At 40.6% G+C, this 17,995-nt stretch overlaps 1 protein-coding gene across 1 annotated transcript; it reads left to right on the top strand.

Annotated features, from left to right (window-relative positions):
• Positions 1–1,898: 1,898 nt before the first annotated feature.
• Positions 1,899–17,860, top strand: Arhgdib (Rho GDP dissociation inhibitor beta). Its single transcript, XM_003470434.4, has 6 exons — positions 1,899–2,081; positions 9,609–9,792; positions 10,400–10,483; positions 12,355–12,431; positions 15,361–15,424; positions 17,197–17,860. The coding sequence occupies exons 2-6, from the start codon at positions 9,615–9,617 to the stop codon at positions 17,394–17,396; spliced, it is 603 nt and encodes a 200-aa protein (XP_003470482.1). The 5' UTR covers positions 1,899–2,081; positions 9,609–9,614; the 3' UTR covers positions 17,397–17,860.
• The last annotated feature ends 135 nt before the right edge of the window (positions 17,861–17,995 follow it).

The following is a 17,995-nucleotide window of genomic DNA, read 5'->3' as shown; positions in this document are numbered from 1 at the left end:
AATAGGACTTCCAGAGCCACTTTCAAAAGCCGCAAGAATAATGCTTCAAGTATGTTTGAAATGAGTGGAGCCTTTTGAGGGGAATTATGGGCAGTGTGTCTTTTACTGTAATAAAATTTTTTAAATTTAAATGTATACTGAATCAGTCAATCTTCTGCATATCCTACTGTTTGTCAGTCTCCTCACTATAGCTGCAGGACAACAGGTTTAGTCTGTCTATGGTACACACTGCAGCCTGCAACCTTACTTAGAATAATTCACTGAATAAACGTGGTCCCTTTAAACTATGAAGTTGAAAATGCGTACTGCCTTCTGTGTAAATCAGTATTTGCTTTTATTTATAATAAAACTATATCCTTTGTTTCAAGTGTTATAGTCTATCTATATGATGCTGAAATTCATGGAATAAAATTGTATTTGGTTTTTAGGACTTGTATTAATGTTAATTGTGTATTGTTTTCCTTTTTATATGTTGGGGAGTTGTGTTGGTTACTTTTCTCTCATTGCTAAGACAAAATGCCCGATGCCTAAAGTTAAGGGAGAAAAAGTTTATTTAGCTCACAGTTTGTGGAGATTTCAGCCCATACTCAGCTGGCACATGGCAGAGAGCAACAGTTCTTGGTAGGGGAAAACAGCACAAGCAACAAGAGCAGAAGTGGGGGAGCATAGAGAAAAAATTCTTTCTGTCCCTTGTATTATATGCAGGCCACACCCACTGGGGGTGGCACTCACACCCATAATCCCAGCACTGGGTCATGGGTCATTCACAAATTCTAGAAGTCTGCTCCCATGACTGAATGAGGCTTTGGGGGACATCCAGACTAATTTTTCTCATTGAGTGACTATTATGCTTTAATCACTCAAGTCTATTGACTTCAAGGACAAGATACAGTCCCTGGAAACAATTACAAAACAAAGAAAACACTGTGACTTGAAGTTTTAGAAGTCAGCTTCTCCAAGTATGTTTGCTTAGTCGTATTAAAAATGTTGACATAAAAACTGAACATTGAGGGCTGGGGATTTAGCTCAGTGGCATAAGTACCTGCCTTGCAAGCAGGCAGTCGTGAGTTCGATCTCCGGTACCGATAAAAAGGAAAAAGACCAAAAAAAACAAAAAACTGAACATTGAAACATTAATATAAAGCATTTATTATTGACAACAGCTAGGGCAAGGTACAGAATAAGAACAGCTTATGTGCTTAAAAACTGTTTCCTCAAATGGTTTAAATGTGGCCTTTGCAATCTGTTCCATTTGAATTACTTCAAAAACCATTTCCTCAATTATAGGCCAAAGTCAATTTTAGCACTTGTTAAATTTTCACAGATTTCTGAGTTGAAAGACTATGAATTAATGAAGTCTTGTTTTATTTTGTAATCTGCAATCCTAAATGTAATCAAAGGCAGTGCTTTAGCTTCTGATAGTTTGTTTGTTTAATTTGGAAGAAAACCTAGCAAAAATGATGACAAACAGCATTGATGGTCTGTGATGCAAAATAAAGCTACATCATGAAATTATAGCCAATAAAACTCCAAAAATCTGTGTGAGAACAAAATCTTGCAATAAGCATCAAGTATACATATTTAACGTTCACAATTTCCACTCTGCATTCACTGCCAACGTTTTCAAAATATCTGGCTGATAACGGAGCTGGCAGGCACCTGATAAGAACAGAAGTTAGTGGCAGAAAGTAAAGCCTCTTTGAATTTGTTACTACTGGTTTTTTAGGCTGCTTGCCCCACGAGGCTTATGCACTGACTGAGTTGATTTTTAGACGCATCCGCACAGTTCTTCACACTTCTAGCTGTAAGCTCCATCCTTTGCGTGTACATTCGTGCATATCATCACGGGCTGTCTTGTTGCCACATGTGCCATTAATTGGCAAGAACGCTGCTCATAGTTGGCTGATCAAGATAGAGGCTGTGCAAAGGAACAGGATTAGAGACAGCCCAGGGTTTCCTTTTTGAGGAGGTTAAAACATTTTTTTTTCTCGCTGACTTCCTTCCTGTTCTAACTGCCAGCACTCAGAAGTCAGAGTTGAGAGACAGAGGCACACGACAGGACAGAGACGTGACCGCTGAATGTGAGTTCAAATGCCCCAGGGTTGGGGGATTAAAGGTGGGCTTAGAAGGGTGTAGGACACCTCTGTACCAGGCTACTGGCCTTGATAGATGTTTTTAATCAGATAGTTCTCTGTGCAACAAACTTGATAATAAGGTGCTAAAAGGGTGCCCCAGAGAGGGGGAAGTTAGAGCAATGACTCAGGGGAGCGGCTGGAAGGAGGGTGAGGAGGCGCTGCAGCCTGGGGAGAAGCAGGATGCTCTGGGGAGGGCCTCAGCGCGCACCTGCAGGAGACAGCCTGGAAAGGTTTTCTGCAAGGAGGAGCAGGCGCTTGGCCAAGCTCACAGAGGCACGGACTGTAGGTCGAAGCTGATATGGCTCACACTGGTGTGTCTTGGGCTTTGCTGGGGTGGTGATGTGTGGTTTCCTGTTTTTAAGCAGGCTGTGTAATGAGACTGGCTCAACAGAGAAAAAAGTGGTTTGGAGCTGTCATATAGCAAACTGTTTTCCACTAAAGAACTATCTGGTGATATAAGAGAAATGCACAATGACGTCCTCCTTTCCAGTACAAAGGGACTGGGCTGTTAAGGAGAAGTGCAGTAGGACACACTGTCGTTTCCTTTTCTGTCATGCACTGATAGTTTCTATCAGGAACAAAAATCAAGTTTTAAATTCAAATTTAAATCAAGTAGTGGGATGGGCAAAAATATATCCACCGTGGTGCCGGAGGTGGGGCACCTTTTACGCCTGAGAAAACTAAAAGCAATCATGGAATACACTAAATAAGTACTTAAAGAGACAGATTCTGGAAGAATCCAAATAGCTCCAGCTAGCACACTGTTTACTCAGTGTCAAGTTCTGAACTTTGGCCACCACTGGATATGCTTTAGACATGGTTGAAATACTTTCCTCCTTTTTAGAGGACTTCCCAGCCAGTATCTGCTGGCGGACTGCATTAAAGTCAGACCTGGGGTAGTTTGTGGTGTGGATCTGATAAGCCCTCGGCTTCACTCCAGGTGAAGAAAGAGACTGTTGTCACACAGAGGCCTCACAGCGGTCCCTGTGCTTGGAGACAAGAGTCACTGTTGTCAGGGTCAGCATGTTCAAGCCTCACTGCAGAAATAATCCGTCAATGGAAATTAGAGGTCAGTGGTCCCCTGTTGGCTAGGAGTCCAGTCACCAACAGGTGTCAATAAGCTCACCATTTGTTTCTGTTAAATGTGGTAAGAAAATGTCCCTCCCAATGCCAAATATAGCACAAATGCAGTAACGCGATCATCTTATTCTTTCATGAAATATAGAGACTTCTGGGAAAACAAATGCTTCTTCATTCCATTGCGCAAATTCATTCTAGGAGAGATAACTGTGTTATAGCCCTCAAGGCCTTGAAATTGGGTCCTTCCGTGTGTTATAGAGCACGAGTCTGTCCTCAAGGAAGTACGTACTGAGTGACACCAAGGCTCTGTGCTCACTGGGAGCCCAACACAGCAAACTTATCCTGAGGGACATTTATAAGAGCACAATGTACTACAAACTTCAGGTATTAGGAAGAGAGAAGCACTGGGAAGTAAAAACTAAGTAGATAGAAAAAGGAGAACCAGTCTTCTTTGACTGCCTTCTCTGTATAAGGTCTGGCAATGGAGACTTTCAAATTTTCATCTCAAGACAGGAGATGAACATTAAGACTCGGACGTATTCAGAGGTCTGAAGTCACATACTGATCCATAAAGAAATTGATAGTGACAATGCCTCGGAATGGGACTTTTTAAATACTTAAATCCTCGTGGCGTGAGTCTCTGGATCCCTCATCCAGCACACTCCAACAGATCTAGCTTTGGAACATGAGTTAAATTTCCAAAGCCAGAGCGAAATCTCTCCATCAGTGTCCACTGATATTTTGCATTATTCACAGAATGACTTCTGGTTTCAATTAGGAAAGGGAACAATAAATAACATCTAAAATTAAATTGCTTGTGTGGAAGATTTCAAAAGAAATATAATAATTACAGTCCCATTTGAAGCTGGATTCCATTTATAAATAACCCTTGAAGTTCCCAGAATGTGTGGTTCTATTCCTCCTCAAAGAAGCAGAGTCTATTTCCAAGGAGGAAGGCTTAGATCTGTGCAGCTCCTATCCAATGGCAAGCATTTGTACCTTGGAGATCAGAGACTTCACTTCACCAAAGCTGTGCCATGAAAGACACCATACAGAAGCTGGGTGCAGTGGTGCACATATGTAATTCCAGTACTCAGGAGGCTGAGGCAGGAGAAGTTCGATGCCAACCTAGGCTACAAAAGTGAGTTCAAGGCCAGCCTGAACCATATAGTGAAACCCTGCCTCAGAAAAAGGTCAAAAAGAAAAAAATAAAAAGAAACAGACCACATACAGGAGGGGGCAGAGAAAGAAGGAGGAAGAAAAAAGTGAGTATTGACTGAATCTCTGCTATTGGCCTAAATTTTTCTTGTTTTCAGCCCTTCAATGCCACGAGGAAGGATTTTTATTACGTCTTTGCTGGTGGTAAAACTGAGGCTCAAGGCAGTGAGCAACTTGTTTGAGTCATGTCATAAACTAGGGAGCATTCACAATGCTAAACTAAGAAAGGCCCTCGGAGGACTTCTTGTCCAGTAATTTCATTGCACTGTACGTGAAATTGGGGCCCAGAGAGGTTGAGCAACTTGTGCAAGACAACACAGAGACAAAGCTGCATTGAAAACATCCCGAGGTGACATTTCATTGCTTTTTGAAAAGTCAGCCCAGTAGAGTTTACAAAGAAGCATGTATTAGGGCTGGGGATTTAGCTCAGTGGCATAAGCGCCTGCCTTACAAGCACATCCTCAGTACTGATTAAAAAAAAAAGAAGAAGCATGTGTCCCTGCTTGTGCATCGCCAGAGAGATTCTCCAAGTGATTAACGGGCTCTGACTTTGTCATGATTCTTAAGAAAGTCAATCAAAGGGCCAGCGTGCTGTGCCTGAAAATCAGACACCTGCACTCATTCATTCCGCACCTGGTGTGAAATGCCAAGTAACTTCCCAGACAGTTACCTAACCTGAGCCCCAGTGTCCTAACCTGTGAGAAAATGACAGCGCTCACAGAACTAACACTGAAAGCTTCGAAAGAGTGAATTGTGCCGTATGTGATGACTGCTGAAATTATTATCAAAAATAAAATCGGTTGTTCTGTAGATGATGAGATTGGAAAACAATCTGTAGAATTTTCCTAAAATTCCTGTTCTCCCTTTAGCAAGCATCTGAAACGATAAAAAGAGAAATTTGATTTTTCTGGTTGAATACACATACATATTGTGTAAGAAATTATGGTCAAACCGTATACTGTCTATGTCCGGATGTTTGGAAGAATCTGTTTCCCAAAGACTATTTGTAAAATTAAAAATTACCATGCAGTAGAAGTGTGGTGGTGCACGCCTATAATCCCATCACTCAGGAGGCTGAGGCAGGAAACGTGCTGTTAGTTGAGTCCAGCCTGGGCTACAAAGTGTATAGCTTGAACTGCACAGAGAAACTCTGTTGCAAAACAACAACAACAACAAAATGCAACATTTACTAATACCGTACTGTACTCAAAACTTTTGCTTAAAGAATAGATTTTAGGTGTTCCTTTTACAAAAAAAAATAAATAAAGTAACCGTTTGAGCTAAATATGTTAATTTTCCTGGTCATAGTAACTTTTACTATCCATATATCTATCTATATAACTATCAAAAATCACATTTTATGTTTTAAATGTATAAAATACATTTTTTGAAAAATTGATTTACAGGAAATATTGACTTATTATTTTGCTGACTATATGCACAGCAAATATTTCCTTCTTAGAATCTTGGTCATTAGCTTGTTCATTCATCACAAAAGTAGGAAATGTTAAATTCTGTGTGGCTGAAATATTTAATACTTTCTTCTGCCCTTGTGTCTGCTTTGTAAAGTGTAACAGTGTCTACTTCACGATATTGTGATTATTTAATGAAATAATGTACAAAAAGCATTTACCACACAATTGCTAAGTTTTTGGCTCAGGATAAGAGCTCAGTAACAATTTGAAGTTATGATAATTATGTCCTTAATTTTGCAAAGGGCTTTTGGGTGAAAGCAAGTAACTTTATATCTTGCAAAAACTAAAATTAAAAGTGCAGCATCTTTTTGGAATTCACATAAATTTAAATAATAAAACAAATATTCTCTTAGATACGCTAGTGAGATAAGGTAACTGAATTTCTGATAATTTAGCTGAAAAATCTGCAGGAATAATCTGCAGACAGAGGCTTAGAAATTTAGAGCCTAGACTCTAGATGGAGTGTGCTAGAATGTCACCATCCCTAGATGAGGAGAATTTGATCCATGGTGATTGGAACCTGCTCAGGGAGGTCACAGAGAAGAGAGAAAACAGACTGAGCACAGGATTCTTCTGAAGGGCTTCTCGCTGTGTACATGTGCTCCCCTGCCAACCACTCTGGTTGTGACCCTTGAAACACATGGGTCATCTGACATCTGATGTCATCTGACATTTTGCGTTTCAACTTATCAAACAGTTTGGCGGATGAACCTGGTCCTATGTACATGTGAGGGTTGGCGTCTTGGTTGGGCCCCATCTAGACAAGCTTCCTGTCCAGCCCTCATCTCTGCCTCAGGTTTCCAAGAAGTTGCAATTTTAAGGTCATGTTCCTAATCTAGATATCATGAATTCCAATAAGGTCTATGAAGGACTTCAGAGTCCATGAAACCCTCAATCATTTGCGTACTTTAATGAATTTATTCCTTTTGCTTTGGGATAAGAAACTTGATGCTTATCAGATTTTCTGAGACCTGTAGTTTCCAGAAAGAATAGTCAAGAATAGTCAAACCAACTGGGCCTTTTAATATGAGTAAAATTCCCAAGTTCCACTCATTACTCTTCCAATGTCCTAAATGTCAGTATGTACCTAAGTATAAAGCTTTATGGGTCTTATGAACAGTAGGTGTCCAGCAACTAGTTCTGACCTTGATTTTGCTTTAAAAATGCTGTTACCAAGAACTGCTTTTCAATTCTTTCATTTGCAATATTTTGACATTATCACCTTTTTTTCTAATAAGCTTTCTCAACTAAGCTAGTTTTGAATCATCTGGTTTATTACCTCTATTTCTTATGCTACAATTGGACCAAATTCTTTTAATGGGGTCTTGAATTTCCTCCTCTTGGCTGTGCCAAGTTCATAGAGTCATCCTATACCTCCATTCTTTGATGTCTTTAAAAAATAATGTCTTATTTTTATTATATAATTGTTTGCAGTGAGTCAAGAAAATAGAGAACTGACACAAATCTCAGATATGACAATAAGGTAAAAACCTGAATGACCAATAGGTCGACTTTCCAGTGTTTCCACAGACATTGGTCAATCTTTGCTGAGCCAGAGCATCCCCTTCCTTCTTATCTTTCCTTCCAAATTGAAAGTGAAGCTAGAGAATTACAATTCCTTGCAGGTGAGCTAAAGCACCTTGAGTTAATGGCCATATGTAATGTCACCATCTAATAGACTTCAGACAGGTGATATACTCCAGGAGTGCCTGATCACAGGGCCCAAAACACCCTTGTTAGTATAAATAGCCCTCCTGTTGCTCTGCATGGTTTATTACATGGGCTCTGTGTTACTGCTTAGCCTCTGCAGGCCACCAGATGAAAAATCTGACTTATCTGATGGTCTTCTCCTTAATGGTTGTCCTTAAATGACCCACAACGTACAGCATCCACCCACCACATTTTCCCAAGTCAGGTTGGTAGCTCTATTTTTCTCTGTGGTCTGAAGAGTCTGAGCTTTGAAGGATGCTGGCTGTGTGCTGAAACAAGAGTTCCCATAGGAATAGGGTTATGAGCTTCCTTCCTGGATGAAAGTACATGTTGGCATTGTAATGCTGTTTTTAGAGTTGATCAAGGCACCTATTATTTTGCTGGAAGAAAAATAATAAGCTAAAGATTACCCTTCTTTAGTCTCTTGTTCTTCTCTTCTCTTCCCTTCCCTTCTCTTTTCTTCTTCCCTCTCTTCCTCCCCACCTCTCTCTCTTTCTTTCTCTTTACCCTTTTGTTTCTTTTTTGTTCTGTCAAAACTATTTTTATTTTTTCCTTTTTGGTATCACTTCCAAATTATCTTTCTTCCTATTTCCAGTGCTAGCTAGTGACATTGAAACTCAAAACCACAACGTGAGCCAGAAGTATCTTCACTCTCGGGGAACTTTGGAAAGGTTTGCAATGTCACTCAAGAAAAAACATGATAGGTATTGTTGTATAGGTAAGTCCTTCAGGAGCAGTACAGTCTTGAGTCACAGGCAGTGAAAAGTTACTCTCAAGGCAGAAGTAAAGGAAACCAGAAAATGATTTCTTTGCCCCAAAATCTCCCTGTCACCCTCTCTCGTTGTTGTGGTGACAGGCCCTGGAGTTCTTCTATGAATTTCTTAATCTAGATTAAGATATTGTACTTCTCATCCAGCTGTGCAAATGGGGGCAACTCTCCTAATCTCTGGATCTCAATTTTCTCAATGATTAAATGAGAGGTTAGAAACATCACCTCTGAGGTTTGTTTTGGTTCTGAAAAGCTCTGACTACTCATGCCCTCATCGTTAACACTTACATGTGGATTAGTTTTACTAGATCTCTCCTCAATGTTTTCACATAAAAAGTAAATGTAAGTGATGATGAAAGAAGGAACATTCCAGGGCCACCCAAGTGGGACCTCAGAGGATGAAGTCACTTGGAGCAGCAAGGTAGGGACCCAAAAGGAGGTAGCTCCAGAAAGGGGAGGTGGATGTCAGGGAGCTGACACTTACTGACAGTTTGTGTAGAAAAATTTAAGAATGCTTTGCTATTTTGGTATATATCAAAAGAACAGAGATCTTTAGTGATAGAATCTAAGGAATCAATCGACAAAAATTAATAAGATGCTGAATAATTCAAAAGTTATGGAAGAGTTCAAGAGACATAAGAATCTGATGCCTGCTTCTAAGAAGTTTTTAGCACTAGTGGGCAGGAGCCATTCAGATACCTCAGGCAGATATCAGGTTTCTAGTTCTTCAGATATTTCAGGTGTACCGGGAAAGATTGACTTAATGGAAAGAAACCAACCATGCCTTTGGCTCGTTTTTAAAACCACCATAATAAACACTGAATACTGGAAGCTTGGAGCAAGGTTGGGTGGAATGAAAGACAGAATATTCCTATAAATATTTGATTGGACTGTTGCTCATTGTCTGGGATTGCTTGTGCTATAGTGCTTAACTCGCAATATATTTTTCACAAACAAGTTATTTCTTTCATGTCTGTTGCATTCAATATATCAGAGATACTCATCACAGTACTGAATAATTCAGCACTCTAGGGAAATAATTAGAAGACTATATTTTTATTTCATGAAACATAATGAGATTGAGTTCAGAAAAAAAAAATCTGAAAAATTGCTGATGACTCCCAAAGTTCATTAGAACAAGGTTGGTGATATCCAGCCCCACATATATCTTGCATATCCAAGAATTTGGAAAATGGAATCTTTGTCCCTCTTTCCGTATAGATCACGATGACAGAAAAGGACACAGAGCCACAGCTGGATGAAGGTGACGATGAGCTAGACAGCAAGCTCAATTACAAGCCACCACCTCAGAAGTCCTTGAAGGAGCTGCAGGAGATGGATAAAGATGATGAAAGTCTTACTAAGTACAAGAAGACCCTGCTGGGAGATGCACCTGTTGTTGCAGGTATGTGTCTGGGGATGAGGAGACCCCAGATGAGGATGCACTGCAACCATGCAGCAGAACCAAAGGAGAGGGTGTCAAATGCTTGCAGGATGAGGAGGGCAAGGCACCATCCTGGTCTTCCTTGCACATAGGCTGCAATGAGGCAGTAATGAGGCAGGCAAAGGTTACAGACAGGGAGATTTAGAAAGAAGTCTGGCCCACCACTTAAGTGGTATTCCTTTCTCTCCACTACCTCTGTCATTTTCTCTCTTTCTTCTCCTCCGTCCTTTCCTAACCACTCTTCTCCTCCATATACACAATGGCAGAATGAGACATGGCCCAAGATGTGGATAAGCAGTACCAAACAAGTACAGCTCCTTATGAACAGCCACTTGTGAAATATTTGATGTTAATAATTTAGACGAGCCCACAAGAGCCTGATACAGGATTAACATGGCTGTAATTTGTAAGGCCATCACAACCAAGAATGGTCAGTCTACCGCTGTTTCTATGTCTACTCCAGACAGAGAGACTATTTCTCTTTATATTCACTTTCTCCCACTTGAAATGCAAACAGAGTAACCACTTGTCTCTTCCTCATGCCCACCTCTTCTTTTGAATCCTGCAGACCCAACACTCCCAAATGTGACCGTCACACGGCTCACTCTGGTTTGTGATAGTGCACCAGGACCAATCACCATGGACCTTACCGGTAAGCAGACTCAACTGTACCTAAAATATCATAGGGAAACTTGGACTTAGTCCCCTGTTCTGTTGAAGAAAACCCTAGTAAGGTGACTCCCAGAAGTGTATAGCTTTGGACTAGTTCACAAATGATTGTACTTACAGTGTATGACACTAGCCATCCTTTATTTAAAAATCTCATTCATTTTACTGAAGAGGGTACAAATATACACTAACTTGATATATTAAATTTTATCCTATTTACTTCAGATCTTTATTTTCACACAAATGAGTATTTGTGTATGAAAAATGGCTATTTGAGTATGAAAGACTCTAGATAGAAACATAAAGAAGAAAATTGTAAGTTCCAGAGTTATGATGTTTATAGTCTAGACATCAGAAGAAAGGACTAATCTCTCATCAGCTATAAATTTTACCTCAAGAAGAGGAACAACCTCCTGAATAATGCTAGAAACACTACTATGTTTAAGTATAAAGCTCTTGCTCTTATTATATAAGTGAATTTCCCTACAAAAGGTTAAAAAAAGATATTATTTTGTCTCTCCTTGTTGCTCTTTCCTGAGTCTTGTGTCTCCAGGGGATGGGAAAGGCTGGGAAGGCAATTGTTAATGCAAAAATGAACATGAGTTGGAACTGAGACAAGAATACAGGGCCAAGAGACCGGAACTATCAAAGGCAGGTTGTTAGGAGACAAAAAATCATTTCCAAATTCAAATATCGCACTCTGTGAGGCCGGGGAAAGCACCCCTGTAGGACAGTAGGTTTAGCAACAAGGAACTTCCCTGTCACAGAACAGATCCCCTCTTTACCTTATATGGGTTTTTTTGTCAGAGGGAAGAAATCAGAGGCCCAGAAGACATGCTTCCTGTGTAACGGAGTCACTAGGGCAGATGCGCACACTGATCACAGGCCCCCACACCTAGCATCTCTCCGGGACAGAAACTTGCTCTGTCACCAGAACTCAGACCTCTTCCTGTGCAAAATTTTGTAATGCTACCAGGCACAACTGTCAGTTTGCAAGATAAAGTCCAAGTATCATAAGGAAATCTGTTGAAGTCACAGAGAAAGCTTGGTCTCTGTGTCTTTTTCCCAGAGGAGAAAACCCAAATTTAGTTTTCTGTCCTGAGGAAGCTGCCAAACTGAATCCCAGAGGTATAGTGATGTTCATGAAACTAAGAATAAGCAAAAAGCTGCAACACACACACACACACGCACACACACACACACACACACACACACCTGCACATGCGCGCGCACACACACACGCACACCTGATGTAAATGAAGCAGGATCACATAAAGAAAATAACAGCATGATTACTTCCCTAACCAGTGTACAGGGACCAAGAACTACACACAGATCTGCTTTTATGAAACCTAAAACTTTTATAGCTCAAGTGATCCTTTCAGAAACAATAGCTAGGTGTAACCCATACCTGCACAACCTAGGCAATGTTGAGAAAGAAGGAAGGAAGGAAGGAAAGAAAGAAAGAAAAAAAGAAAGGAAGAAAGAAAAGAAGGAAGGAAGGAAGGAAGGAAGGAAGGAAGGAAGGAAGGAAGGAGAGAGAGAGAGAAAAAAGGAGAGAGAAATAGAGAGACAAAAAGAGAGGGAGAAAAAAGAAACATTAAGAAGGAAAGAAAGCAAACCTGGGGCGGGGAGGGACTTGTGCGATGTTTTGTCGTAACTGAGCTGTAACATCTCCAGTTCCCCGTGTGTCTGCTCACAGAAACACATCTCCAATACCCTTTGAATTGGGGTCCTGAGCCATGTTGCCCAGATGAGCTCAGCAAGTAGCTGAAGCTTCCATTTAATTCATCTCTTCATGTTTTTTGAGCTGCTTTTGAGGTGACTAAACTCTTCCCAAATCCTCTTCTACAGGGGACCTTGAAGCTCTCAAAAAAGAAACCTTTGTGCTAAAAGAAGGTATTGAATATAGAGTCAAAATTCACTTCAAAGTAAGTACCTTTCCACGTGTATTTTTACTTTAAATCTTCCCTATAAACAGCGATAAGGGTCATGTATTTTTGTGTTGGCATCTTTTTTTTTCCTTCATTGTTCCCAGGCCTTAGTCTGGGAATATTTCTTCCCACCTCTGAGTTCCACTCTTAGAACCCACCTTTACTTTGCCCTTCCCAGTCAGAGTCCCTCAAACTTTCCTGGATATCACTTACACCAGCAGGATTCCTCTGTCTGGGAACCCCTGGTACTCACATCTGCAAGGCACACAGTAGCATGGGTTGTATCTTCTGTGGCATTTCTTCCTGACACAAGCTCAGCATATTGGGCAAGATGAAATTATGTATCCCTCTGTTGCAGTGTCTTACACAAAATGTTTAAAGTGCATACATTGAGAAATGGACAAATAAATGAACTCACTTATAACAAGAAGAAATAGATAGGACTTCAGTCTTTGCTAAATTACTAGAAATTATACCCATATTTGTGGAACAGGTGACCAGGTAAGAGCAAAACTAAGTAAGAAATAATCTGATTTTAATGAATAGCATATATTGCAACAAGTAGACACAGTTACAAGAAAAATTGACCTTGACTCTGAAAACAAATAAGTCACAAATGCACTGTTTGCACATTATGGTTTGTGTTTGTCTTGGCTGGCCCTTATTCCCACTCAGACACATTCTCCATGGCCTGGACTCTACCACGCAAAGTTCCATCAGCTCTATTTGCCATGGAGACCTTTTTGTCCCAGGTGCAGGATATGATTCAGAGTGGATGGAGATCACTCCCTACCACATGCAAATGTACCTCAAAATAGTTTCATTCTGGAAATATTTGTTGACACCTAATCCATAATTGGCACTGACCTATGGATCACTTTGTTTCCGGTCACACTATTTATTATGAGAGCACCTAGCAGTTGGTAACGCACTTTACCTAAATATCCCTAATATGGGTTACACAGTGGTTCAATTTGTAGTCATATATGGAATTGCATTGTCAGTTTAAGAATCCAGTTTTTATCAAATTAAACATGACTGGCAAACACAGATGTGATTAAGGGGAGAAGGGAAAGTCTGGAAATGCAGTACTTAGGGTTCCTGGTGACCAGAATTGCCCATTGGGACACAGAAAGGGACTTTCAAGTCCCTCCCACATCAAAGGTTTGCCCTTGTCACTAGCAGGAGAAAGATCATGCTGTGTGAATCTCATTAAATTTGAAAAACCAGAGTGTAGCTCTTGGCCTGCCCAACACAGAGCTACAATTAGAAGAAGCCAGTATCTTCACTGATGTCTCCCGAAAAAAGCCCAAGGAAATCTGCACTCACAATGCCATAACACATCCCAAAATTCTCTTGCATTCTCTCTGTGAGTTGTTCTCAATGTTCTTCTCCTTCTCTTCTTAAACTTCACCACTCTCTGAACACCAGACGTAGATGGTTGTTTTCATTTCTCCCTCCTCTTTCTTCGACCTTCCAAGTACATGTAGCAAGCACCACTGACTTCACAGTTGTCACCTTCATTCATGTTTCCAAGACTTCCTTCTTCTGTGGAAGGTGAGAGACACAGTGAAGAACGGGCTGAGGGCAGAAGAAAAGGACACAGTGAATATTCCTGCTTTCCCTTTACCCATCCTGAATGTATTTGTGCTAACTGAATCCTCCAGTTGCTCAAACAGCTGACTTTGTTTGGAAGGTCTTCATGTTCCCCCTTTAGTCTTCTTCATAGGTCTTTTCTGCACCAAATCACAGCCCCACTGGCCTAAGGGTCAAGCTCAGGACTTTAGGAAAACGTATTCATTTCCTCGAATCCAATGAACTAGATCTGGAAGTCAAAATAATTAGAAAGTTTGGGTGTCACTTTATTCTACTCCTTCCTATGAAGCCATTTTCATTTTGTTTGCTTTTGGTAAATTCATATATATTAGAAAGTCTAGAATCTAATCTGAGAATCTTACCACTCTGCAACCTTCCCATTGACAGACAAAAGATAATTCTGGTAGATTGGTTTAACTATTTTATCCAGCACTATAAAGAGCAATAATTATTTTGGGGAAAAATGAATTTGAAAAAGCCTTACTCCCTACTGCTAAACAGTTACCCAGGCTCTCCAGCCAATGACTCAATGTCCATTTTAGTTTGTTTGTATAGACATGACCACTGTACGAAGTTAACAGACAACCCAGTTCAGTCTCAGGTGAAATGATTCATGGAAAAACAAAGTACAGGACTGTCTTTACTTTTGTTGCAGTTCTGTGAATTTTCTTTGAAAGTCCTAGGAAATAACAATATCTCAGACAGACATCCAAAATATTTGCCACTTGCAAGTGCATTTCGTCCATTATTAATGGGGAAGCGCGTCTTCACATGACCCATCACCTCACCCTGACACTTTCTTTATTCCAGCTACATGGAGGATACAAACAGCTTCCAGCCCGGAGTTTCCATACTGGGTTTTCTCCTCATTTGTTTTTCATATGCTAGATGGGTCATTGCTGAGGTTATGGTTTTCAGGTGTTTACCAGTTTCTTGTGGGTGTTTTTATAACCTTTCCTGAGACAAGGTTAGTATTTTGCCTGGCAGTATTGCAAATGGGAAGCTTAAGACCATTCTTTTTGAACCATGAAGCATGGAGAAAGCTGATGAATATTTAGATAATGTTTTAATTAACCACTCCTCCCCCCAAAAAACAATAATTAAAAAATGGTACTCATTGATTAAAACTGGACTGGCAAGGTTGAGTCTTATAATCTCTCTTGGATTTCTGCCTTATCACTGTCCTAAATGATTAGAGGAACACATATTCTGATTAAATCTTTAGACGTTTCATTCTCAGAGAAGACTTAGCTTGTCAGGATCAACATGAAAGATGAGGAAAAGTAAGACTATCTTTAATATAAATTTGTTGGATCATTCTTTACTACAGGTAAACAAGGATATTGTGTCAGGCCTGAAATATGTTCAGCACACCTATCGGACTGGGCTGAAAGGTAAGGGACCTCATCCTTTCTGCTCTCCCAAACTGCTTCTCCCTGATAGTTCCAATGCTGGTTATTAAAACTACTGACTCATAGACTCTTAGGAGACTCTGATAAAAGCTGTGAGTGCCCAACCTAGGAACAGGAACACATTTACCTTTGACCTAGACCTTATCAGCAAGGACGACATTCAGGATATCTAGTTTAGATAGAGTCAGCCACTAATCTTCACTGGTAAGCTTTCGGAAATGAACTACAAAGCTCCTATATGAAAAGAAAGTTGTAAAAAAATACACCCCTAGAAAAGAGAAGTTCTCGTGTCAGATAAAGCTAAGAGTAAGAAAGACCTGCCCAGTGATATGAGTGTTAGGTGTGGGAATTGGGGAGTAGCTCAGGGGTGGGGTCAGTGTTCACCTTCCTAACAAAGAAATAGTGGAAAAAATATTCTTTCCAGGACTGAGAAAAGCTACTAATTAAAAGGAGTAATGGGACAACATTATTTATTCTGCTGTTATTCTCTACATGCCTTGGGAACACACTGCTAGACTTCTGTCGTTAATCTGACCAGGGAGAAAGGAAAGACAGGCAGAGGCAGCACCTTTGCAGCAATTCCTTGCCTGTGAGGCTGCACACCCCACAGGTGTGAAGCCATGAGTCACAGCCAGTTCTGCCAAACTGACGAGCAAAGTGTGGAGGAGAAATCCACAAATCTACATGATGTAACAACCCATCACTTACCTAGATCTCAGAGATGACTGCTGACCTGAGAGATATCGTGTGGCCTCTCCATCACCTAGTCCCATGAAAAAACAGATCAATTTCCTGTTGCCTCTGAGCATAGAGACTGTCTTGACTCACTTTGGCAAAAGGCAAAATGTTATACCTTGTAGCTGTTCCTTTAAATTTAATGCTTTAAGGTCAACAGTGTACTACCTGCGTAGCTACCTAGCTTTATTAATATCTCTAATGCCAAGTACTCTTACTATTTATAACCTATAAATAAATTTGATTAGCTAGTATCACTATTTGTCCCAGTTCGTCACTTTTTTATTTAGGCCAATTTACTGATTTCCCCCTCTATATATGAATTCTATTCTGATTATTAGTTGTTAAAGTATCTGTATGTTCACTGGATTTTAGCATTTGTGTAAGAGATCCTTGAAGTTCATTATGTAGAGGAGGAAATGAAAGGCTTTAATGTCATATGACCTACATAGTTATAAGGCTGAGATCAAAACTTATGTCTCAACTTGTTTGGCTATTTTTTAAGGCTATAATTTATTACAACTCTGTAAACTGAGTCGATAGATTTAAGGCACTGATTTCCCAACTGTCTTGATGTGTAGAATTAGCTCTGATGTTTTTTAAAATACTGTTCCTTGGGACACAACACACTACTGCACCATAGCCTTTGAGAGTAGGGTAAAAGAAATCCAACCCCAGCATTGTAATCCCAGCCATTCAAGAGGCTGAGACAGGAGGATCTCAAATTCAAGACCAACATGGACAACTTGACAAGACCCTGCCTCAAAATAAAAATTTTCAAAAAGGGCCAGGCATGTAGTCCGCAGTAAGAGTGCCCCAGTACTGAAGAAAAAGAAACAAAAAGACACTCCAAAAAAATTATTAAAGAAAAAAATGTCTAAGTAAAACATTTTTAGCCAGGCTTGGAAACTACTGCTCTGGCTTTTATCCATGTGAGCTATGCTCCAAATTCTCCAATGTGCAGGGTGTGTTTTTCCTCTGCCGGACCATTATCTTAATGAGCTTTTCTTTCTTCCTAGTGGATAAAGCAACATTTATGGTTGGTAGCTATGGGCCTCGACCGGAGGAGTATGAGTTCCTCACTCCAGTCGAAGAGGCTCCCAAGGGCATGCTGGCCAGAGGCACCTACCACAACAAGTCCTTCTTCACCGATGACGACAAGCACGACCACCTCACCTGGGAATGGAACCTGTCCATTAAGAAGGACTGGACAGAATGAGTGCATCTGCCTGCTCTCCCTCCTACCCTTACCACCTGGGAGAATCCTCCCAGCCATGCTGATCGTCCTGTCCGTCTTCCCTCCCTCGCCCCTGTTCCCAGCTGGGACCCTTCTCCAATGCCCCCCACATTTCCTCATGACGTGTCTCTACCCTTGTCTCTCAAAGCAGTCCCCGGAGAGCACATGAGGCTTAAACCCTGCCTGCTCCAAGTTCTCCATCTCATTTAACGTCTCTCTAACCTGTTCCTATTTGAGCAATTAGAGGTCCAAAAATTGGCAAACTACCATTATCAGTTCTTCTGCCTTAGGTTTAGTAGCTCATTCCCATCCCTGGATTCTTTTGGGGTTGCTGCTGGCTCAATGACTCCCTTGTAATATGTCCTACCAGTTGGGGTTCTTCTTATGTGGGAGACACTGTAAACATAAGAGAGTAAGAATAAAACCACTGTATGTTCTGAGTGAGACCCTCATTTCTGTTTTCTTTATTCAAATAAATATCTTAGCCAGGCAGTTCACACTGCAAGCTCTCCAGGAGGTGGAGTGGAGTCCACAGTACAGGGGACATTTACATGCTCAGGAACAGCTTGGTCTATCCAATG

Source organism: Cavia porcellus, unplaced genomic scaffold (assembly GCF_034190915.1).
Source record: "Cavia porcellus strain 051 isolate PalLab524CR breed Dunkin Hartley unplaced genomic scaffold, mCavPor4.1 scaffold_27, whole genome shotgun sequence".
Lineage (NCBI taxonomy): Eukaryota > Metazoa > Chordata > Mammalia > Rodentia > Caviidae > Cavia > Cavia porcellus.
The sequence above is the reverse complement of the archived record's forward strand: the minus strand, read 5'-3'. Positions and strand labels throughout refer to the sequence as shown.

What these genes read in the sequence shown, in the direction of transcription:
- Arhgdib (XM_003470434.4), top strand. Translation starts at nt 9,615, where the DNA reads ATGACAGAAAAGGACACAGAGCCACAGCTGGATGAAGGTGACGATGAG. An exon ending in AGATGCACCTGTTGTTGCAG is followed by an intron (nt 9,793 to 10,399) that starts GTATGTGTCTGG and finishes TGAATCCTGCAG; the next exon opens with ACCCAACACTCCCAAATGTG. An exon ending in AATCACCATGGACCTTACCG is followed by an intron (nt 10,484 to 12,354) that starts GTAAGCAGACTC and finishes CCTCTTCTACAG; the next exon opens with GGGACCTTGAAGCTCTCAAA.